General features: G+C 43.6%; 8 protein-coding genes across 10 annotated transcripts in view; 5 read left to right on the top strand and 3 right to left on the bottom strand.

The window, feature by feature from the left end:
- LOC108154122 overlaps positions 1-1909 on the top strand; it is a 40861-nt gene extending 38952 nt beyond the window's left edge. For both annotated transcript variants that reach the window (XM_017284253.2, XM_033389849.1), the window contains exon 5: positions 17-1909. In XM_017284253.2, the coding sequence (XP_017139742.2) occupies positions 17-1471 (1455 nt within the window). In that variant the 3' untranslated portion in view covers positions 1472-1909. The remainder of the gene's footprint in view (positions 1-16) is intronic.
- Positions 1910-4349: 2440 nt separating this feature from the next.
- LOC117187357 lies at positions 4350-6964 on the top strand. The gene is made up of 3 exons (XM_033389850.1): positions 4350-5113; positions 5172-5473; positions 5546-6964. Exons 1-3 carry the CDS (start codon positions 4408-4410, stop codon positions 6533-6535), a joined length of 1998 nt encoding a protein of 665 aa, XP_033245741.1. The 5' UTR covers positions 4350-4407; the 3' UTR covers positions 6536-6964.
- Positions 6965-7029: 65 nt separating this feature from the next.
- On the bottom strand, positions 7030-8654 carry LOC108154139 (gamma-interferon-inducible lysosomal thiol reductase). 2 transcript variants are annotated; one of them, XM_017284275.2, is made up of 4 exons: positions 8514-8654; positions 7572-7862; positions 7337-7474; positions 7030-7236 (listed from the first exon to the last, which is right to left on the bottom strand). In XM_017284275.2, the coding sequence occupies exons 1-4, from the start codon at positions 8637-8639 to the stop codon at positions 7126-7128; spliced, it is 666 nt and encodes a 221-aa protein (XP_017139764.1). In that variant the 5' UTR covers positions 8640-8654; the 3' UTR covers positions 7030-7125. The 2 variants fall into 2 exon arrangements, with proteins under 2 accessions (XP_017139764.1, XP_017139765.1); XM_017284276.2 differs by lacking the exon at positions 8514-8654 and adding an exon at positions 7931-8224.
- A 5-nt stretch (positions 8655-8659) lies between these two features.
- Positions 8660-9572, bottom strand: LOC108154140 (GILT-like protein 1). Its single transcript, XM_017284277.2, has 4 exons — positions 9467-9572; positions 9276-9407; positions 8915-9211; positions 8660-8856 (listed from the first exon to the last, which is right to left on the bottom strand). The coding sequence occupies exons 1-4, from the start codon at positions 9533-9535 to the stop codon at positions 8752-8754; spliced, it is 603 nt and encodes a 200-aa protein (XP_017139766.1). The 5' UTR covers positions 9536-9572; the 3' UTR covers positions 8660-8751.
- A 624-nt stretch (positions 9573-10196) lies between these two features.
- LOC108154131 (zinc finger protein 664) lies at positions 10197-11654 on the top strand. The gene is made up of 2 exons (XM_017284265.2): positions 10197-10860; positions 10918-11654. The coding sequence occupies exons 1-2, from the start codon at positions 10301-10303 to the stop codon at positions 11555-11557; spliced, it is 1200 nt and encodes a 399-aa protein (XP_017139754.1). The 5' UTR covers positions 10197-10300; the 3' UTR covers positions 11558-11654.
- A 240-nt stretch (positions 11655-11894) lies between these two features.
- LOC108157103 (ras-related GTP-binding protein A) lies at positions 11895-13393 on the top strand. Its single transcript, XM_017288977.2, has 4 exons — positions 11895-12006; positions 12070-12169; positions 12232-12616; positions 12676-13393. The coding sequence occupies exons 1-4, from the start codon at positions 11995-11997 to the stop codon at positions 13112-13114; spliced, it is 936 nt and encodes a 311-aa protein (XP_017144466.1). The 5' UTR covers positions 11895-11994; the 3' UTR covers positions 13115-13393.
- Positions 13304-15511, bottom strand: LOC108157104 (beta carbonic anhydrase 1). Its single transcript, XM_017288978.2, has 4 exons — positions 15200-15511; positions 14220-14304; positions 13961-14148; positions 13304-13895 (listed from the first exon to the last, which is right to left on the bottom strand). Exons 1-4 carry the CDS (start codon positions 15290-15292, stop codon positions 13494-13496), a joined length of 768 nt encoding a protein of 255 aa, XP_017144467.1. The 5' UTR covers positions 15293-15511; the 3' UTR covers positions 13304-13493.
- Positions 15512-17338: 1827 nt separating this feature from the next.
- LOC108156942 (ubiquitin domain-containing protein 1) lies at positions 17339-20863 on the top strand. The gene is made up of 5 exons (XM_017288705.2): positions 17339-17548; positions 17616-17762; positions 17838-18087; positions 19018-19258; positions 19319-20863. Exons 2-5 carry the CDS (start codon positions 17678-17680, stop codon positions 19499-19501), a joined length of 759 nt encoding a protein of 252 aa, XP_017144194.1. The 5' UTR covers positions 17339-17548; positions 17616-17677; the 3' UTR covers positions 19502-20863.
- Positions 20864-21146: the final 283 nt, after the last annotated feature.

Raw genomic sequence — 21146 nt, 5'->3', positions numbered from 1 at the left:
TCTTCGATTCTTGCAGGAGAACCTGGAGAGCGCTTTGCGTGAATTTAAGCGAGAGAAAATTCTTAAGCAAAACGCTCGTCTCAGCCTGGCCAACGCTGTCTACGACAATCCGAGCCTGCCGCGCCGCAAAATCATGCTGAGCGTGGGCGGCAACAACTATCGACCGCCGCTGGAGCGCTCCAAGTCGGCGCCCAAGCTGATGGCCATCGAGGAGGCCATTGGCGAGGAGGAGGGCGACGAGATCGAGGACACCAACGAGCCGGAGATGCGGGCCTGCTGTCAGCGCGACTCCTTGTACCCGGCCATGACTCTGGGACGGCGTCGCTGCCGTCGCGGCCACTCGATACGACGCACTGGCAAGATCCAGGTCCCTTGCTGTTCCCATCAGCAGGAGCTGGAATCGCCCAAGGAGGAGGCCAACATCATTTGCCCAGCGGCCATCAACGATGGCTCCGACTCGGACGACTTTGAGAAGCTGCTGAAGTTCGACACGACATTGAGCAACGAGCTGTTGCCGTACTTTGACATGCAGCTCCACAAGACCAGCAGCCAGAGCATGGTCAGCCTCAGCGAGCTGAAGGTCGATGAGGAGGAGGATGGAGAGCCGCTGAGTCTGCTGCCCACCATCAACAGCGATCCCAGCGCCGATCCCCAGGCTGACTACGACACGGAAGATCACGATGTGCCTGCCATGCGTCGCAGTGGCGTCTGCAGCGATGGCGAGGAGGACTTTTTGGACGATGCGGATGATCACTATTTCCGGCATGCAGCGATGCTGACAATGCTACATCGCAGCTCCATGCGGAAGCTGCGGGCCAGCGATCAGGCCAGCCTTCAGTATCGCCATCAGGCCCAGTCCTCCATATCCTCCAATGCATCCAGCTCGACGACGGCGAGCACCTCGGCGGCGGCTGGCACGGGATCCGAGGCACAGCAGGGCCTTGTCGGGCCGGACAGTGATGAGGGTTCGATATCCAGCGGCTGCGAGACGGCCAGCACAGTCACAAACGCAAATCACGAGGAGTACATCAAGAGGGGTCAGGACCAGGGACCGGAGTTGGAGCAGGCGCAGGTGCTAGAGCAGATGATGATCTACCAAAGACTGGAGCAGCAGCTGCGCAACAACAGCGATGCCACCAACTACAGCAGTTCCAGCAGCATCACGCTGAAGCGGAGCGACGACTCCACTAGCGATGACCTGGATATGGCCGACAAGCCGGCCGGCAGGAATAACCAGAACATGCCGGACGATGGCTCTGATAGCGATGAGAGCGGCTACGTGGAGTTTCAGGAGAAGGAGCGCATTGTCCAGGCCAGCAACGAGCCACCACACATTGCCATGTCCCTGGTGAAGGTCGCCGTTAAGCCGCAGATACCACCAAAGCCGGCTCCACGCCGTTCGCTCAGTCTGAACGCGAAGGCAGCCACAGCTGTAACGGGAGCCGGCAAGGCTTCGGGCACGGCGGTCTAAGGTGGATTCCCCCACGTCCCCGCGCCAGAGAGAGAGAGAGAGTGAGAGAGAGGAAGGAAGAGAGAATGCTTTAACACAAAGGAAACCCGTTTACAAATTGTTATTTCTGCGCACCACCCCGTCAGCAACCATAGTAAATACAAATACAATACAAAAAGTGCGAGAAATTTAATTCCTAGTTGTAGTCTATTATCCATTATCACCTAGCAAGTAGCGGATAAGTCATTTGTTGTTGGTTCATCGTCCGAGAAAGACCTAACGATATTATACATACGAGTATATATTTGATCCTTACCCAATTCGCATCCCATCATCGAAATTAATGAATTTATATTGTAAATATTACTAGAAGCCATAGGCACCAATTTATTACACGATTGGATTGTAATTGATGAACTGTATCTTATGTACCCATATAAATTATTGTCTGAAAAGTCTGTGTCCGTTGTTTCAATACGAGTATGTGTGTCCCCTAAGTAAGATGTTCTTGTTTAAGACGGGCGGCCGAGAGAACCAGTTTCTAGAAGGTTCGGAAAAGTCTTCCTCTGTCTGTCACAGACATCTGAAAAATACCTATATGCCCTGGCCTCTACAAATACCGCGTACGATTTGCTAGCTAAAAAAATTACCTTTCAGAGACCTCAGTTCTAGCCACAGTGTCTCACACACAGAAGTGTAGCCCCATTCTCGTGTTAGTCCACAGACAATTACAGCCACTGGTATTCGCAGGTATATTCCATACAGAAAATGCAACCAAAACATCTGCCTTTGTTGTTCCATAATTTGCGACACTTAAGCAGGGCCTTTCAGGCGTTTAAATCACTCTTGGATACTCGTTGTAGTTGCATCCTTAACTAGCTGTTTAGCAAACAATTTGCTATCTGAATAATGCGAAAAAGTACATAGGTAGTACTTACGAACCCCTGACAAAGTCGTGTGGCAAAAAAAGGTAATTATAATAGCGAAAAATATTTGCATATTGTAAGATGCTGTGAGAAAAAAAACACAGCAAAATACAGAAGACAGAAGACTGTTTACAGCTGCCGGAGAAGGAGTGTTAATTATGCGGTAATTTATTATTACAATCGTGGTTGACACTCGCCTTTCGGTGCAAGTACTCGCCAAATCTTCAAATTGGGTGTGAATTGGTGCCTTATGAGGAGTGAAAGTGTGTGTTCGCCTTTTACCTTTAAATTGTGTGAACAAAATGAGAGTTACAACACGTAATTGGGTAATTTATTTTAATATATTTATATTCTATTGGAGTTCCGTTTATTTTAATTACCTTTTTGAAAGTATGATCTTTTTTTTATGTGGAAAATTTTTATTTTATTTTAGACAAGTTTACTGCTACCTTTCGTGGCAACTTAATCTAGTTTTACATGAATAGTAACGTTGTGAGTTGCTGCGGAGACCGCAACTCTACATTTATACCCGATACTAAGTCAGTATGGCTCTCCTCCGGCAGACGCCGCTAATATTAAACGACACGACAAAGAGTGCGTGCGAGAGAGACAGAAAATCAGTCTGAGCGTGACGTCGGGCGCTGCGTAGCCACTGCAAATTGATTTGTTCCTTTTGGCTATAAAAAGGATCTGATCCAGATTCAGCAGTCTGATAGATATGGTCATTATCTATGATTCTGCGTTTTTAGTTTTCTCGAATGTGCAATATTGTGGATACAACAGATTTTCGTCCTTTGTGTGGGCGGAAGGGGGTGGGGCGAAACTTTGAGATACACGTTTTATAGTAAGATCTAACAGGAGTGCGGATACCAAATTTGGTTACTCTAGCCTTAATAGTCTCTGAGATTTTTGAATATCCCCAGATTTTCGTCCTTTGCGGGGGCGGAAGGGGGTGTGGCGAAATTTGGACACAAAACGGTCAAGGTCCGATATATTAGGAGTATGGATACCAAATTTGGTTGCTCTGGCTCTTATAGGTTCTGAGATCCTTGAACTCATATTTTGCAATTGGCAAAACCGACCATGAAACCTGTGTGTTAGAGAGAGACAGAGCGAGAACGAATAAAATTGTTTTCTTGATTCTGGCTATAATAACTATACGATCTGGTTGAGATCTTACATTCGAGAACATATAGTCATCCTCTACGATTCTGCGTTTTTGGTTTTATCGTATCTTTAAAAATGTGGATGCCACAGATTTTCGTCTATTGTGGGGGCGGAAGTGGGCGGGGCGAAGTTTTGAAATATTTTTGTAGCAGTGATATATCACAGAAATCTGGATCCAAAACATCGTTACTCTAGCTCTTATAGTCTTTGACCACTAGGCGCTGAAGGGGACGGACGGACGGACGGACGGACGGACGGACGGACAGACGGACGGACAGACGGACGGACAGACAGGGCTCAATCGACTCGGCTATTGATGCTGATCAAGAATATATATACTTTATGGGGTCGGAAACGATTCCTTCTGGACGTTACACACATCCACTTTTACCACAAATCTAATATACCCCAATACTCATTTTGAGTATCGGGTATAAAAATTAAAAAATTTTGTTTGTTTTTAATATTTATTTTAATACAAATAATAAGCATTTTATACTTTTATTTCAAAGATTAAAAACTGATTTTTATTTTCAATTTTTATCATAAAAGCTTAAAATATGAATTAATGAATTAATTAGTAAATTAATTAAAAAAATGTTTTTTTCCATATATCAACTAAGATATGCTTCTGATTTTAGTAATATTTAAATTATTAAATTAATTTATTTTGAATAGTTTTTTATTTTATAAAATTAAAATCTTATAATTCCTTTCCTAAATTTCACTTTTGAAAAATTCGAACTATACTAAACATATACTCCTTTTTTCTATTGCCTTTCAGATCTGTCAAATTTTGACATGTTGGTGGATACAAACGGATTTTGATCCGAATGATATATAGTTACAACAACCGAAATCATAATGGAGAATAGCAACAGAAAGTTGAAAACAATGGAACCCCCCGCAAGGGAGACGGTCGGCTCTGATGAGGTGGACTTTATTGTGGCACCGCACAACAATAACAATGAGTACGAGGATCTGAGGAGCGTCAGTCAAGCGGTGATTAACACCAAAGCAACACTAACAATCGCACCAAAAATCACACCAACAACAATTACACCAAACAACGAACCAAATGTTGCCAACAGCAACACCAACACTAACAAGTTCGTGAAGAGCAACAGCCTGGCCCGATTGCTGGGCAACACCTACAATGCCAAGAAGTTCGAGAAGCAGGAGCAAAAGCGCCTCGAGGGGTGCAAGTTCAACACGTACAGTGGCCGACGGGGCCGGGCAGGACCCTATCTGGAGCGCTTCAAGCGGGTGTCCAAAGAGGATGGCGACATCGCCGGCGGGGGGGACAACGAGACAGTGAGGGTCACAAATGTGGTTACCCTCACGACGGACTCGCGGGATCTGCAGTATGGCAGCCGGCAGGAGCACGTGGGCCGCCAGAGCAGCAGTAACCAGGAGCAGCAGGATCAGATGAGCAGCTCGAAGGCCATGCGCACGCTGACCCGCAGCCTGGGCAAGTTGTGGAAGCGCACACACAGCGTGGATATCAGCACACCCGATCCGGAGTTCAAGGTGTCGTACCTGGGCAACGTGCTAACTGGATGGGCCAAAGGTGAGTACTCCTCCCGATCCGCATACGAGTCCCGGAGCTAATTTTGTTCCTCCAGCAGGTGAGGGTTGCGTGGAGAAGCAACTGAATACGCTGTGGCGCAACTACACGCAGCACACGAAGCCGGATGTGATTATGCGACTGAAGGTGTGTGCCTCTGGGCTGAAGGCCACCACACGGCAGCACGGACTCACCGAGTACTGGGCCCATAGGATCACCTACTGCTGTGCCCCAAAGAACTATCCGCGCGTCTTCTGCTGGATCTACCGCCACGAGGGCAGGAAGCTGAAGCACGAGCTGCGCTGCCATGCGGTGCTCTGCAGCAAGGAGAAGATAGCCCAGGATATATGCGATACCTTGCGAGTGAGTCATCCTTACTGCTCTTCCAATTAAACTCTTACTCATCTTCTACTTGACCTTCTTCGATTCTTGCAGGAGAACCTGGAGAGCGCTTTGCGTGAATTTAAGCGAGAGAAAATTCTTAAGCAAAACGCTCGTCTCAGCCTGGCCAACGCTGTCTACGACAATCAGAGCCTGCCGCGCCGCAAAATCATGCTGAGCGTGGGCGGCAACAACTATCGACCGCCGCTGGAGCGCTCCAAGTCGGCGCCCAAGCTGATGGCCATCGAGGAGGCCATTGGCGAGGAGGAGGGCGACGAGATCGAGGACACCAACGAGCCGGAGATGCGGGCCTGCTGTCAGCGCGACTCCTTGTACCCGGCCATGACTCTGGGACGGCGTCGCTGCCGTCACGGCCACTCCATGCGGAAGCAGCGGGCCAGCGATCAGGCCAGCCTTCAGTATCGCCATCAGGCCCAGTCCTCCATATCCTCCAATGCATCCAGCTCGACGACGGCGAGCACCTCGGCGGCGGCTGGCACGGGATCCGGGGCACAGCAGGGCCTTGTCGGGCCGGACAGTCATGAGGGTTCGATATCCAGCGGCTGCGAGACGGCCAGCACAGTCACAAACGCAAATCACGAGGAGTACATCAAGAGGGGTCAGGACCAGGGACCGGAGTTGGAGCAGGCGCAGGTGCTAGAGCAGATGATGATCTACCAAAGACTGGAGCAGCAGCTGCGCAACAACAGCGATGCCACCAACTACAGCAGTTCCAGCAGCATCACGCTGAAGCGGAGCGACGACTCCACTAGCGATGACCTGGATATGGCCGACAAGCCGGCCGGCAGGAATAACCAGAACATGCCGGTCGATAGCGACGAGAGCGGCTACGTGGAGTTTCAGGTGAAGGAGCGCATTGTCCAGGCCAGCAACGAGCCACCACACATGGCCATGTCCCTGGTGAAGGTCGCCGTTAAGCCGCAGATACCACCAAAGCCGGCTCCACGCCGTTCGCTCAGTCTGAACGCGAAGGCAGCCACAGCTGCAACGGGAGCCGGCAAGGCTTCGGGCACGGCGGTCTAAGGTGGATTCCCCCACGTCCCCGCCCCAGAGAGAGAGAGAGAGAGGAAGGGAGAGAGAATGCTTTAACACAAAGGAAACCCGTTTACAAATTGTTATTTCTGCGCACCACCCCGTCAGCAACCATAGTAAATACAAATACAATACAAAAAGTGCGAGAAATTTAATTCCTAGTTGTAGTCTATTATCCATTATCACCTAGCAAGTAGCGGATAAGTCATTTGTTGTTGGTTCATCGTCCGAGAAAGACCTAACGATATTATACATACGAGTATATATTTGATCCTTACCCAATTCGCATCCCATCATCGAAATTAATGAATTTATATTGTAAATATTACTAGAAGCCATAGGCCCCAATTTATTACACGATTGGATTGTAATTGATGAACTGTATCTTATGTACCCATATAAATTATTGTCTGAAAAGTCTGTGTCCGCTGTTTCAATACGAGTATGTGTGTCCCCTAAGTAAGATGTTCTTGTTTAAGACCTTGTTTAGAGAGAACCAGTTTCTGAATTTTTAATTTAATTCCAAAGTTGTGGCAGTTTTACATTGCATTGTATGTACATTTACTAGACTGGACTGGGCTTCACTGGCAAACTGGGGAGCCACTGGGCAGCAAGTTTTGTTGACGCAACAAATGGCATACCGTGCCGCGGAAATCGCGAAGCGAATGGTCCTGCAGCTGCTGATTGAATACCTGTTGCAAGTGGAATACGAAATCGAAACGAAAACGAGAAACCAGTTAAATGCTCCATTCGATTACGATGGCCGGCCGATCAAAGATTGAGAGTACTTACGCCATTGTAGACAATGGTGGGAATGAAGCTCGGCTGATATGATTTGGTCACCAGCTCCGCTTGCAGCTGCAGCTTGGTGCCAGTCTCGCTGTCTGCGCAATGGTCCACGTCGGTGAGGAGACCAGCCTCGCTGGCACACTGTGGTCGTTGGGACATTGGGACATTGGGATATGCAAATGGCTTGTTAATCATTTGGGCAAACACACTGGGCTGCGGCTTTCACCATCGCACATACCTGATCAGCGCGAGAAGAATCCAAGGCGAACATCTGGCAGACAACGAATTTCACTTGAGCCGACTGGTTGGCGGTGCTGCTGATGACACAACTCTGGACACGATTGCCCTCGCACTCGGCGGGTCCATGCTGGCAGTGGAAGATGGCGCCGCCCTGCTCGGACCGGGACTTGCCGAACGGCACCAATTGGATGTCCATGTACTGTTGCAGCTCCTCGTGGACGGGTCCCAGTTGGTGCATGAAATTCCTGCTATCCGGACAAAGGGACTCGTACAGCAACGTGATGTGCAGCTAAGGGGATGGGTGAGAAATCAATGTTTGCATGGGAGTTTCAGAGGTAATAGCATCTAGAGCAGAACCTTATCCGCCTGACGTTTATTGCGTGGCTTTTCCTCCCGTTCAGCCCAGCAGCTAACGGTCAGCATGACCCCTAGCAGGAAACTCATGCTCAAGGCAGTGGGAAATTTTAGCATGTTGGGCAAATATTTTGAGCTATATCAGCGAAAATCGATTGGCCTTCGATGGGTTCCGTTCGAGAATGACCGTTTATTTGTTCGTGCGCGCGGTGGTTGCCTGCAGGTGAATGCCAAGCCCAGCCCAATATTATGCGACCGTCGAATTCGATTTTAGTTAAACAACTGAGCGCAGTTTTGTCACATTTGGTGCTTATTTTCGGCCAGCACCAGAAGCCGGACCAGACAACAGCAGAGCATGTTCGGTGGGTGTCTCTCTTCAGTATTCTCGCTGGCAAGCCGGTTTCTTGAGTCAGCTTATTTCGTTCGAGCAGATACTATATTCCCGTGTTCACACCTTAAGCTAACAATGGGACTATGGTAAACAGTTTTAAGACCTGTTTTAGCACACGATAAACCGTATTCTGTAAATCCCCTTTTGCTGTATATCGAGACCGTTATACCAAGACTATTATCGATAACCTCTCACCTGCTTCAATTGGAAAAGACTCTGCTCGCACAATTTTCGCAGCAACGACTGGTGGTACCTGATGCCTTGCCATATGAAAAATATCAATATGACCGTTAAAATAATATTCACGCGGACACCTCCCATGTTTAGAAGAATAAAAAACGTTTGCAACTAAAGAGCCTTGAAACTTTACAGATGTGTATATCAATATTTCAATGTTGCACGGCTACCGTGAAAATACAATTTAATGCTTTTTTTAAAAACAGTATGTTGGCTCTTCGATTCCAGTTTCCACTATGGCCCTGCATATACTCTTTTTGAGTTTATCAGTGGCCTCATCTTGTAGACTTTCATCGAATTCCTTGAAAAAGTTGTTGAAACATTATAAAAACTATATTCTCAATGATGATAGTACCTACATCATTGTATATTATGGCCGGAATTTGATCGAACTCGTACATCCTGGTGATTCTCTCGGATTGTTTCTGATATGCCCTCGACCAGCCATTTCGACCCATACATTTAGTAATATACGTCTTGATGTTCGATGATTTGATGCATTTTGTATCTATCTTAGTCACCAATTTTCTGTTTGTTATCTGACAAGTGACGTAGCTCAATTTTTCTAATTGGGTCATGTCGGTATGAAGAGCACAATCCTGAATTCTATTTCCCTTACATTCTTTAGGACCATGTTGGCAAACTGTTCCTTCATTCTGGTGGGAAGAGAGAGAGAGAGATCTTTTCGAAAATTGTTCATAAACAATAAACTTCACTTACCGAAGCTTTGCCGTAGGGAACCAACTGGAGGTCAATGTATCCGTTTAACTTTTTGAAAACAGGTAACAAACTTGTCAAATAATTTACAGAATCCACACACAAAACCTCGTACAGAACGGTCATTTTTAGGCGCTATGGGGATAACGGTAGCTTGTTAATATTAATTACAGAACCTACAATATAAGCAACACCTTTTGAGCCTGTTCACATCCATGTGGCAAGACATGGCAAACCAGCAGCAAAAATATTAGTTGCGACATGTTTCACGGTTCATGTTTCAATGGCAACAAACAGTGATAAGGAAAATCTATAATTTTTAATTCAATTGGATACGATTCAAATCTGAAGCGTAACGCGCGCTTTATAGTGCTTACAAAATATCTATTGATTAATATATATATTGACGTCAAAATTGAATTTAATGTGTATTTAGTGAATATTACTTACGGTATATCGGTATAATAATATTTTCCGTGGAAAATATATATATGTATACTGTATGGCTAGCAGCTTAACTAAAGTTGTTAACTTGTTTGAATAGAGGGGGGTTAAGTGGGTTAAGACAAGGAATGAGCCCGCGATCCAGGGTAACCATTTACGTATTTTTAATACTTTTCGGTATTTTTTGAGGTCAAAATTGAACTGACGGTATATTTATTGTATATTTTGTCAATTTAATCAATCTATTTTTCATTTTCAACGTTATATAGAAATCCAATAAAAGCAAGTATTTAGAATAGGCCAGTCAACTAGAAAATTGATTCATCAATCGTATAAAGCTATGTGGGCAAGGCTAAATGGTCTATTTAGCTGGTAATATTTGATGGAATATCAAAATTGAGGAATATGAATAATTCGTCGGTATATGTTTAAAATGAGACGGTATATTTCTGAGGGTCAGACGGTATATTTTATCGCTGCCGCGGTCACACTGATCAAAAAATATCAACAAACAAAAGTATAGTTTTTACGGCCATCTTTTTCAATGTTTAAAGGCAATAAGTAACGTGGTTTGTGCCAAAAGCATGGAGGAACTATGTCGAATTTGCAGGTCGCATTCCGTGACTTTAGTCGGCATATTTGACGAGCGTGAGCGTCGCCAATGGGAGGGGGAAATGGAACCGATTCTCGCCGACATGGTGAAGGCATGTGCCGACGTAAAGATCGAACCCGGGGATGAGCTTCCCCAAAACATATGCATGTCCTGTATCCTAGATGCCCAATGCTCGTATCGCTTCAAGAGAAGATGTGAAAAGAGTCACGAGGAATTGTATCTGGCGATTCAAACGCAATCCAATCAGGAATTACTGAGTATCAAGATGGAACCCATGCTGGATACGATAGAGTTCGAGGAAGAAAGTTTCATTGTTGAAGATATGTTTGACGCTGAAACGGAAGTCAAGCTGAAGCTGGAGGAGCCAATAGTTGAACAGAAATCTCCAAAAATAGAAGTTGAAGAGAAAAGACAGAAAAGACTGACCTCTGGAGCCCGCAAGCAGCTACAGGAAACTAAAAAAGAGGCTTTTAAGTGCGACCTCTGCATCAAGCAGTTCCAGCGTAAAAGAAATCTTGATGAACATATGAAGTGAGTTTAATTTCAGAATTGATTCATGGACTACAGAGTATCTGTTTTCCTCCACAGAATTCACACTAGGTCCCACATTTGCCAAACTTGCGAACAGCGTTTCCTATTTAAGACGGATCTTGACCTACACATGAGTGTCCACAAGAGCAAACGACCATATCAATGCCCCCTATGCATGAAGAGCTTTGCCACAAGCCAAAATAGAACCAACCATAAATGCCTGCTGGAGGAGGATCACCCCTTCAAATGCACTCACTGCCCGCAAACTTTTGCCCATAACTACTATCTCAAGGAGCACATGCTCAGCCACACCGAGGAGGAATCTAATAAGCCTGGTACCGGCCCACACAAGTGCACGCACTGCGAGGTTGGATTCCACAACAAGGCTGCACTAAGAGTCCATACTCTCTCTCACACTGGCGAAAGACCGCACACCTGCGCCTTCTGTGCATCTTCATTTCGCTCCAAACAGACTCTAAAAATCCACGTTCGCATACATACGGGGGAAAAGCCCTACAAATGTCCCGAATGCCAACACGCCTTTGCCGATAACAAAAATCTCTTCAAGCACCGAAGACGCCACACAGACGACCGACCCTACAAGTGTCCCCATTGCGTGATGTCCTTCAGGGAGAAGCATCATATGAAACGACATGTGCTGCGAAAGCATCGTACCAGTGAGAATGATCTGGAGTGATTAAAAAATAAATTCAGTGAATATTGTTGAACAGAATACAGATCAGATGAAATTTGATTTTTGAATTTAATTCAAATAAACTTATGACATTAATTTACGTTATGAAAGGAGAGGTTTATTCTCATAATCCCATTGGAATACATCATTTAGAATTTATAAATTGTTACGAAGCTTTGTTTTCTTTGGGGGAAGGCCCGCTAGCCAGTCATCGTTTGCAGTTTTTTATTGTCATTTATTTTGTGTAACAAAAGAAGTGCGCAATTTAAAAATGTACCGCCTAACAAGAACTAGTGTGTTTTTTTTTACGAAATTGTGGTACTACGGTCACACTGGTCACTGTTATCGTCATCGGTGAGTGACATATGTCCTCCCACCCCCGCCCTTCTATTTGTTTTTATTGTTGATTTGAAGTGAGAATTGAAAATATAAAAATCAAAATGAAGAAGAAGGTAATGTACTTGACGGTAAACTGATCCTGGCTTTGTATTAAATGCACATTTTACTCGAATCAGGTGCTGCTGATGGGGAAGAGCGGCTCTGGCAAGACCAGCATGCGCTCCATTATCTTTGCCAACTATATAGCCCGTGATACGACACGCCTTGGAGCAACAAGTGAGTAATCTGTGTATATATTCCGAATCTCAGTATATAACTATAGTATCCGACAATTGCAGTTGATGTGGAGCACTCACATGTGAAGTTTCTTGGCAATCTGGTCCTTAATCTGTGGGACTGTGGCGGCCAGGAAGGCTTTATGAAACAGTACATTGCGCAGCAGCGTGACAACATATTTCGCAATGTAGAGGTGCTCATCTATGTGTTCGATGTGGAGAGCCAGGAGATGGAGCGCGATGTCCACTACTATCAGAGCTGCCTGGAGGCGTTGCTGCAGAACTCGCCGGAGGCGTTAATCTTTTGTCTAGTCCATAAGATGGACCTGGTGCCCGAAGAACACCGCGAGGGTGTGTTCAAAGAGCGCGAAGAGGACCTCATACGCTTGTCGAGGCCGGGAAATGTGACCTGCTTCCGTACCAGCATCTGGGACGAAACATTGTACAAGTCGGTGGCGAATTAGATTTCACAAAAACGACTTTTATTCACCCTCTAAATCATTGCAGAGCCTGGTCTTCCATTGTAACCATGCTGATACCCAATGTGGCCGCCCTGAAGAACTCTGTAACGCATTTTGCCAATGTGATTGAGGCGGACGAGGTGTTGCTCTTCGAGAAGGCAACCTTTCTGGTCATATCCTATTTTCAGAGCAAAAAGAATCGTGACTCGCATCGATTTGAGAAGGTCTCGAACATCATCAAACAGTTCAAGTTGAGCTGCTCCAAGCTGGGCGCCAAATTCCAGTCGATGGAGGTGCGAAACAGCGCCTTTGCCGCCTTCATCGACACTTTCACGAGCAACACCTACGTCATGGTGGTCATGTCTGATCCCACGCTGCCCTCGGAGGCCACGCTCGTCAACATACGGAATGCTCGCAAGCACTTTGAAGAGCTAGAGAACCCGAATAACAGTGCCATGAACCACCATAGCCACAAGTACCATTGATGACGCCGCGCTGATTCGTTGTTTTCTGTTTCCCCGTGCCTGCTCTGCCTGTTTATTCTGTTTCAAAAGACAATGCCCCACTGTCTGTTGTTGTGCACACATCGAAGCGCCCAGGGTGCCGCCCCCTCCCCGAAAACTCTTGCTGCTTCCCTTACTGATAAATATAAATATAGCCATCTCCTTCGTTGATTTTTCTTAGATTTGTAAGTTTGAACCTTTGTAGGCCGTAAGTTTATATACACAAAAATTACACACTTATAAATATACATACAAAAGAAACCTAACAATTAGTCATTTGTAAATGCAGTACGCAATATAAGGCCTAACTTTTTGTTGCACATATCACAGATAATCCAGAAAATCCATATGTATATCTGGCCTACGAGTAGAACCTTCGAACCTCAGCGGACAGACGATCCACGCTGTCCTCGTCGACGGCTATGAACTGCTTGGCTCCGCGACTAAAGTAGTAGATGTCTCCCGTATAGATATCGAACCAGAGCGCGTGTATATGGAGATCATGTGACTCCAGGCGCGCCTTAAGGAAGCCATACGAGGCAATGTTCGACATCTGCTGAAGCGTATTGATTTGCGAAAGCTTATCCTCAATGGCGAACTTTTTCTCCGAGTCTATGTAGGCCACGAAACGACGAAGGGGCGTTTCGGAAGAGAAAAATATGGGATCTTTCATTCCAGCATCGTGCCATTCCTGAAACTTCTCCAGACTGGTGTTGGCATGCGTGCAGAGCCATGAACGCAGCGGAGAGAGTCGTCGATTTAACTAGATTTGGGGGCAGGACAAAATCAGTTATAAGGTTTATATTTGAAAGCTAAGACAATCTCTACCTTGGAAGCAAACTCCGGATCCCTTAGCTGGTACAACAGATTCATGGCCTTACAATCACTGTGTCCGCATACAATGATGTGTCGGATATCGTTCACCACACAACCCAGCTCCAGGGCTGCCGGCTCGCAGCTGAAGTACTCATCCTGAAAGTGCTGGGCATGGGGTATCAGATTTCCCGCATTCCTCACTTATCCGTGAGAAACAAGCAGTATGTTAGTACATTATTAACATATAGAGGTATACAAGTATATAACATACCCACAAACATATCGCCCACGTGAGTGTCCGTATATCTGGTGGGAATCATTCTACTGTCCATGCAGGTGAAAAACACGGCCTTGGGCTGGTAGATAAAACATATCAGGAGTTAGCGCAGATATCGGTACGTGCGTAGTGAAATATATTTAAAGGAAAATCAAAACCAATTGTGCTCTAGTTATGACACACTTGGCAGATAGCCAAAGTGTCCACCAGAGGGGCCGGTTCAAGGCTGTTCACCAGAGAATTTCAAAATCATTGGAAAACTATTGACAGGGAATATAACATATGGGAGGGGAATTATGTATTTATAGTGTTATTTTTCTAGTAGTAAAAATACAAATAATGCCAACTAAAACGTAGATAAAGAACGATCTTATCGTGTTCGTGTTCCTGAAACATAAACTAAAGCCTTTATGGACTGGAAAGGAATGTTCAATCAGTTTTGATCGTTGTGTTATTTCTGATAAATATTAACTATAGTTAACAATCATAGGGTATTTTCGTGTCGTGTTTAAAAACAATGATTCGCCACATTTCCAATTAGAACAGAAACAAAATTAATTTATACATTAGCAGGGCCGCAAATGCACGAACTCAAACCCCAAAAGAAACGAAAACAATCACTTAAGTATATAAAAATAAAACGTAAAAAACGTAATAATTAAAAGAGGTAGGGGCTGGACAACGCCAACCAACCGGTTCGTAGAGAGCCTTAAATGTTTGTTTACCAAAAATAAAGCTACAACAAAACGGTGAGACGAGAGAAACGTACTAGAGAGGGTAGAGAGGCAGACTGTCTGACAAGCCAGACAAATATGTGATAATATGCCTGCACAAGGCAAAAGCATGTTCTGGGGCCTCTCTATTTAACAATTTATGTGAATGCTCAATGTCAAACTGAGCAAAGTTATTTCCTAATTTCACGCACACGGGTATAGGTTCTAGTTCTAATCTTGACCTACAAACTTTTGCCTCACCTCTGGATTATCGCGCACTTTCTGGAACTCTTTGACCATTTGCTCGCGCGTCGTATTACGATACCGCATCACACCTCTCAGAATGCGCTCCATTCTTGGACACTTTTGATATTGTCTTTAATCGAATGATAAGCTCCTATGATCTGTCACTTTACTACACGCACTTTACCCTTCGAATTGATTTTTGTTTGATGGGTATATACAATATACAGCAGCTCTCGTAATAATCACGCACACACGCCGCGTTCTCATCCAACAGTAACAAAATGAGCGGATGGAGCTCCGTTGACGGGCAGTGGAGCATTTGAAATGGGATTGTTGCTTCCGAAACACGCGACGCATACCCCAGCAGCTGTTGCTGTTTCTCGCTGAGAGCGCCAAAACCGTTGGGGCTTCGAGAGCTTTACAAAGAGAGAGCTTAAGAACCAGTACAAAAATGTCTAATGGGGATAAGTGTGATACCATTGTAGTTTTTATTGGAGTCGATTTAATACCTTTGTGAAACCTTGCTAATCGAATTCGATTTAATTTTATATCCATCAAATATTCCATTCATTAAAAAGAGCAATTTTCATACATGCAAACAGCTCTTCTCTTTTTTACTGGGGTGATTTAAGAGAAGAGAGTCTATTTGTTTGCACGAGAGAAATTATCATTAATACTGCTCCCCCAAAAGCTAAGACACTCCTAAATATAATATTTACTCATTAAATATTGTTCCAGGGAGAATTGTGGGCAAATTAATCGCTTAATGAAATTTCGCAGGGCAAACGACTCTGCTCTGGCAAATTCCCGACAGACAACCAACCATATTCTAGTTTCAATGGCAGACAAGCGCTTATCAGTCCTGAGCAGGGGAAACGGAGGAATCGAAGCAACCAGATGATTTTATTGATTACATTCATACTATATTATAGAGCTCGGAAGTTTTTATTGATTTTGTATTGATCAAGAAAATTTTTTTTATGATTTTATTGCCATTAATGACATACGCGGAAATAGAGTAATATAAGAATAGGTTTATGGCAGTTATACGGATTAATATACACTGAATTTATGCATATTCCTTGTAGCGCCAGTAGGGATAGATCCAATATATGTATATATTTTAAGCCCAGACTAGTGGTTGGAGCTCTACGAAGGCGGGAAGCCCTCCAAACAAACCCGTGTTTGGAAACCATTATAAATATTTAAAGCTTTCTATTATACTAAGTGGGACTTTTTGGTTAATATTAATTAATAATTAAAGTTAATAATTAACGTAATACATCAAGTAGTACAGTTGTTATTGAATACGTCAGAACAATACAAATCATTAGCAGCAGTGAACGGTTTAAAATCCTGTTCCAGTTGAAAACATTTAAAATATGCGCGTATCTATCGATATAGGAAGTAAAACATCGATTGTGCTATCAATGTGACCATTCCCATTATGGCAAATAAAATTTGAAACGTGAACCACCAAAACTCCGAACTCTGAAACGTAATTCCGTTGATATATACCACAAAAAACCTTCATTTCAAATACATATTTTCGATCCAGTCCAGAAATATTACCACCTAACCATTGATAACTCATTGTCGTATTAAAATTCATGCATGAATATTAAGAAACTGGTCATTTTTTAAAGTTATTATATCTATGTGTCCAAGTGAGCTTGGGGGCGGGAGGCTCTTATCCCCCCCCCCCCCCCCCCCCCTCCCGGCTACCGCCTTAACCTAACCTAACCTATATCTATGCAAGGAACATTTAACAACTCAAGTTGAACCTGTGAAAAAAGAGTTTATTGGGCTAAGTTCATGTTTTTCACCGGTATATTTACGGTTTTTCCGAGGGTCAAACGGTCACACTGCTGCACTGCAACGAAAACATGAGTCGTGAGAGGGTAATTTTGAATGGGCTATGGAATAAGGTATGGACAGCAGGCCAAAACAACCAAATCGAATTGCAAGGCTCGTACGAACCTCACCTCGCGTATGAGGACAATATACCTTGGAGACAAAATGTAGTATATTAGGCAAAACGGGTGAATTTTACCTTGTATGCGTTGCATTATCTCGGCCGTTTTGCCTATTGTCCATACCCTCTTTTCCTCCCATTATGTAGTTACCGTGTAGTTGCCATGTTGTAAATTAGGCGAATGTAAAATGTAAACAAAAAAACAAACACAAAATTAATGTTCGTCGCGCAATATAAATCACCGAAGCAGTCAAACAAAACAATATTAAAGACAACCAATCTGATAAAAATAAGGCAAACATAGTATAGATTGAGGCACAAATCAGAAACAGGCACTATACACACGCACACAAATCAAAAAGCAAACAAGGCGGCTGTGCGGGGCAGAGGTAAGAATTTTCATCAATTTTAATACAAATATACTTTTATATATATAAATGTATATATTGCCTATAGGATCCTTTCTTTGCTGTTTGATAGGAAACCGAGGCACTGTTGTGCTTGCGTCCGCCACAAAAATGGGCGCTTGTGTATGTCGCATGAATCCCGACAACGAGACTATGAGCGTCTCGTCGGCGAGCATATCGCGTCCACCCAGTGCAGGTGAGTGGCCTTCACATCGGTGGCATCAATACCCCTTAATCGGCAATCTGTTTTTGATTTGTGACGTTTTCGCAGGCATTGCCTTGGGCGCGTCGCGCAAAAATCGCCCACTCTGCCATGAGACAATACGCTGGCGTTCCGATGTGCCATTGACCGAGGGACAGCTGCGCTCAAAGCGGGACGAGTTCTGGGATACGGCCCCGGCCTTTGATGGTCGCAAAGAAATCTGGGATGCCCTGCGCGCCGCCACCAATGCCGCCGAGGGGCTGGATTTTCAAATGGCCCAGGCCATACTGGATGGGGCCAACGTGTCAGTGCCAAATGGGTGAGTTGAGTTAAGTCCTTTTCCATTATGGCCCACAGAATGCTAATTGCTCTCGTCTGCACTCGCTCGACGCGAGAAAATCAATAGCATAAAGTGATTTTTTTATAGCCATAACTCCATTAATGCATGACAGCGGTTCGTTGGGTCCCTTAATGGACGATGCCTGGGGTATTATAAATTTGTGATGAGGCTTGCTAGTGGGTTAGAAAACATTTGGAATCTATTCTTCGTGCAGGCATTTAGGAATGGTTTAGTAAGAGCTTTCCGAAAATAGAACCAAGTTCGGTTTGGTTGGTAATTCTTTAGTAGAAATTTATTGCAAATAGATACAACTTTGACATATCTAATACTCCCTTAAGAAAGTGCCCACAAATAAACCAATTATCTTGGATTTTATGGCATTCCAAATCAGTTCGATCATATTCCATAGCTATTGGTATTCCTTCATTTGTGACGCACCACATGGCCAAAATATAGATCAATTATGTAGTACTACTTCACAAGCAGGGAGAGCATTAGAGGCTTCGCCATGTGTCTCTTTATTTGCGCGCTAACGTTTTTATTAGACATCGATTTTTGACTGCCCCACGACGCTGGCATTCGATTCCATCGGACTGTAAACCATATTTATTTAAATGCAGCGCTGACCTTTCCACTCCACTGTCTGACGGCTTGCATGTGGCCCAGTCCATGTCCTTGCTACCCCACCGTCCCATTCCATATGTCACATACGTCATTTCCTCTTTTATCAGACTCTTATCGGAGTCTATGCCCGACCCCAGCTGGCATTGAATCATTAGCATTAGGGCCAAATCGTTGGGTAATGTATTTATGGGGGGGGGGGAAGGGGACTGGATGGTGGATTTGAGATAAGATAGTGATAGTGGATTGCCCGCCTGGTTACTAATTTGGCTAACATTCGTCTTGCAGCTACCTCACAGAGTGCTACGATGAGCTGGGCACGCAGTACAAGGTGCCTATCTACTGTCTGTCATATCCCATTAATATCGTGAAGGAGGAGAATGGACGAGACTCGCCCGCTGAATACTCAGAGCCAGTGGATGGCGGCACCGAGATCTTTCTCAAGCTGCGCATATCATCGAGCATGACTGATGTTAAACTGCCAGTATACTCCAAGGATACGGTGGGACAGTGCAAGAAGAAGTTGCAGGTGAGTTGAGCTCTAATAGGACTTAAATAATTATCTAATTCATGTATTTCCAATATTTAGGCTACGGAGGGTGTGGATGCATGTTGCCAGCGTTGGTTCTACAGTGGGAAACTGTTGGGCGACAAGGTGCCCATCGACGAATGCAGCATACACCAGGGCTATGTGGTCCAAGTGATTATCAATACGGAGCACTACAACCACGACAATAGCACGAGTACGGTGCACATGTCGCTTGCGAGCTAGCGGCGCAAGCAACCCAAACTAGTCAACAGCAAGCCACGACAGCAGCAGCAACAAGCACAGGAACAACAGGAGCAACACTCGCAGAAGGCGGAGGACGAGGCCAAAGGAAACAGAATCATGAATAATGTCATATACTCAATCTGTCGCACAAAAAGCCCAATCTGTGATGATGTACAGCGCAAAGGGAGACAGCAAAGGCTACAGAAACAGCAAACATATTGCATTTATCAAAATCCGCAGCAATTACAAATTGTTGCTCTCTCTGCCTTGTTGTTATTGTTGTTTATATGGCTGCTCGCCTTGTTATGCTGTGTGTAATATATTTAAAAACAAAAAATCAAATAACAAAAAAAAGAAACCACAAAAAAATGATAGAAAGGGAAATTGCAAAGGGAAAATGATTGTAAGAAGAACATAAAATATAATGTAATATTATACATATATATTTTTTTGATAATAATTACAGATAATACAACAGATTAAGGAAATCTTTATAAAGCATATATAATTTATATATAAATGAAGGCAGAGAGCATTACAGAACTTCTCGATTGAACAACTAGAAACTGTAAATTTTTATATCGAAATCAGCAACAACAAAATTGAAGATTAGAGCAAACCATAAGCTAATTATTAACTAATTGTAAGCAAGTGTTAGAGCATTTGCCTAATTCTAATATCTGAAGCAAGTTAGCTAAAATCTGTAGTATTTCGGCCGCAACAAAACCAATCAAACCGATTTTTTGATACTGTACAAAATGCCAAGCACAATAAAAGATTGTGAGAGAAAATCCGTAATTAGAAACAATACAAAAACAGAAAAAACAATACAAATAATTGTTAAAAATCTATATTTCTTGCTCAAAATGTAGTTAACACGATTGAAGGGGGGTTTGATTATACGAGTAGTGGGAGGAGAAGTATCGGAGTTGAAGAGTTAACCCAAGTACCTTATAAATGTATATGATTTATTTCGCTTTTAGTGTTAAGAATGCAATCGGAAACGAAACTGAAGTGAATATTATTTATTTATCTGTCAAGCACATACATTTTTTTGGTTCTTCTCTTTGTATTGTATAATTTTTCTTTCAAAATAAATTCGATTACGGAAATGATTGCAAGGAAGGAAATAAAATAAATGAATAATACTGAGATTAGCGGATCGGCCCTCATGGATTTTATATGTTAGTTCATCATTAGTTTTACTCTATTTACCTTTCTACATACATACTTATACATATATGAAAATTAAGTGCGTTGCGAAACTATAAGAGAAAGGCGGGATTTTCCTGTACATATTCTTATAATATATCAAAATTAATATCATTAATTAAACAAAATAAGAAAACATGATGATGCGAAGATTAATTCGGTTTCCACTTGAATTCATTAGATAAATTAGATTATTGACGCACATTAACCCGAAATATGCCGATTAATTTCGATCTTATGTAATGGTAAACTAAATTGTTTGTAAATTCATAACCAAATCGGTTGTTGAATTGTTAAGAAACCTTGATATTAGATGGATTTTGATTTTTTTTGGATAATAGAGTATTAAATAATAGGTAAATGATGAATCTAATACAAAATTGACTCGGTTTGTTTCAAACAAGATTAACATCTGAGTTAATCGGTAATTCGA

Source organism: Drosophila miranda, chromosome 2, assembly GCF_003369915.1.
Source record: "Drosophila miranda strain MSH22 chromosome 2, D.miranda_PacBio2.1, whole genome shotgun sequence".
NCBI classification, from domain to species: domain Eukaryota; kingdom Metazoa; phylum Arthropoda; class Insecta; order Diptera; family Drosophilidae; genus Drosophila; species Drosophila miranda.
This window is presented reverse-complemented; position numbering and strand designations above follow the sequence as displayed.

Excerpts from the sequence above, each read along its gene's own strand:
- LOC117187357 (XM_033389850.1), top strand. The coding sequence starts at position 4,408 with ATGGAGAATAGCAACAGAAAGTTGAAAACAATGGAACCCCCCGCAAGG. Across the intron at positions 5,114-5,171 it reads GCTAACTGGATGGGCCAAAG|GTGAGGGTTGCGTGGAGAAG; the intron begins GTGAGTACTCCT and ends TTCCTCCAGCAG. Across the intron at positions 5,474-5,545 it reads ATATATGCGATACCTTGCGA|GAGAACCTGGAGAGCGCTTT; the intron begins GTGAGTCATCCT and ends CGATTCTTGCAG.
- LOC108154139 (XM_017284275.2), bottom strand. The coding sequence starts at position 8,639 with ATGGGAGGTGTCCGCGTGAATATTATTTTAACGGTCATATTGATATTT. Across the intron at positions 7,475-7,571 it reads ATTCTTCTCGCGCTGATCAG|TGTGCCAGCGAGGCTGGTCT; the intron begins GTATGTGCGATG and ends CAACGACCACAG. Across the intron at positions 7,237-7,336 it reads CCACCATTGTCTACAATGGC|GTATTCAATCAGCAGCTGCA; the intron begins GTAAGTACTCTC and ends CACTTGCAACAG.
- LOC108154140 (XM_017284277.2), bottom strand. The coding sequence starts at position 9,535 with ATGTCGCAACTAATATTTTTGCTGCTGGTTTGCCATGTCTTGCCACAT. Across the intron at positions 9,408-9,466 it reads GATGTGAACAGGCTCAAAAG|CGCCTAAAAATGACCGTTCT; the intron begins GTGTTGCTTATA and ends TTATCCCCATAG. Across the intron at positions 9,212-9,275 it reads TTCCCTACGGCAAAGCTTCG|AATGAAGGAACAGTTTGCCA; the intron begins GTAAGTGAAGTT and ends TCTTCCCACCAG.
- LOC108154131 (XM_017284265.2), top strand. The coding sequence starts at position 10,301 with ATGGAGGAACTATGTCGAATTTGCAGGTCGCATTCCGTGACTTTAGTC. Across the intron at positions 10,861-10,917 it reads AATCTTGATGAACATATGAA|AATTCACACTAGGTCCCACA; the intron begins GTGAGTTTAATT and ends TTTCCTCCACAG.
- LOC108157103 (XM_017288977.2), top strand. Across the intron at positions 12,170-12,231 it reads GACACGCCTTGGAGCAACAA|TTGATGTGGAGCACTCACAT; the intron begins GTGAGTAATCTG and ends CGACAATTGCAG. Across the intron at positions 12,617-12,675 it reads TGGGACGAAACATTGTACAA|AGCCTGGTCTTCCATTGTAA; the intron begins GTCGGTGGCGAA and ends AAATCATTGCAG.
- LOC108157104 (XM_017288978.2), bottom strand. The coding sequence starts at position 15,292 with ATGGAGCGCATTCTGAGAGGTGTGATGCGGTATCGTAATACGACGCGC. Across the intron at positions 14,305-15,199 it reads AAGTGCGCGATAATCCAGAG|CCCAAGGCCGTGTTTTTCAC; the intron begins GTGAGGCAAAAG and ends TTTATCTACCAG. Across the intron at positions 13,896-13,960 it reads ATCCGGAGTTTGCTTCCAAG|TTAAATCGACGACTCTCTCC; the intron begins GTAGAGATTGTC and ends CCCCAAATCTAG.
- LOC108156942 (XM_017288705.2), top strand. The coding sequence starts at position 17,678 with ATGGGCGCTTGTGTATGTCGCATGAATCCCGACAACGAGACTATGAGC. Across the intron at positions 17,763-17,837 it reads ATCGCGTCCACCCAGTGCAG|GCATTGCCTTGGGCGCGTCG; the intron begins GTGAGTGGCCTT and ends ACGTTTTCGCAG. Across the intron at positions 18,088-19,017 it reads AACGTGTCAGTGCCAAATGG|CTACCTCACAGAGTGCTACG; the intron begins GTGAGTTGAGTT and ends TTCGTCTTGCAG.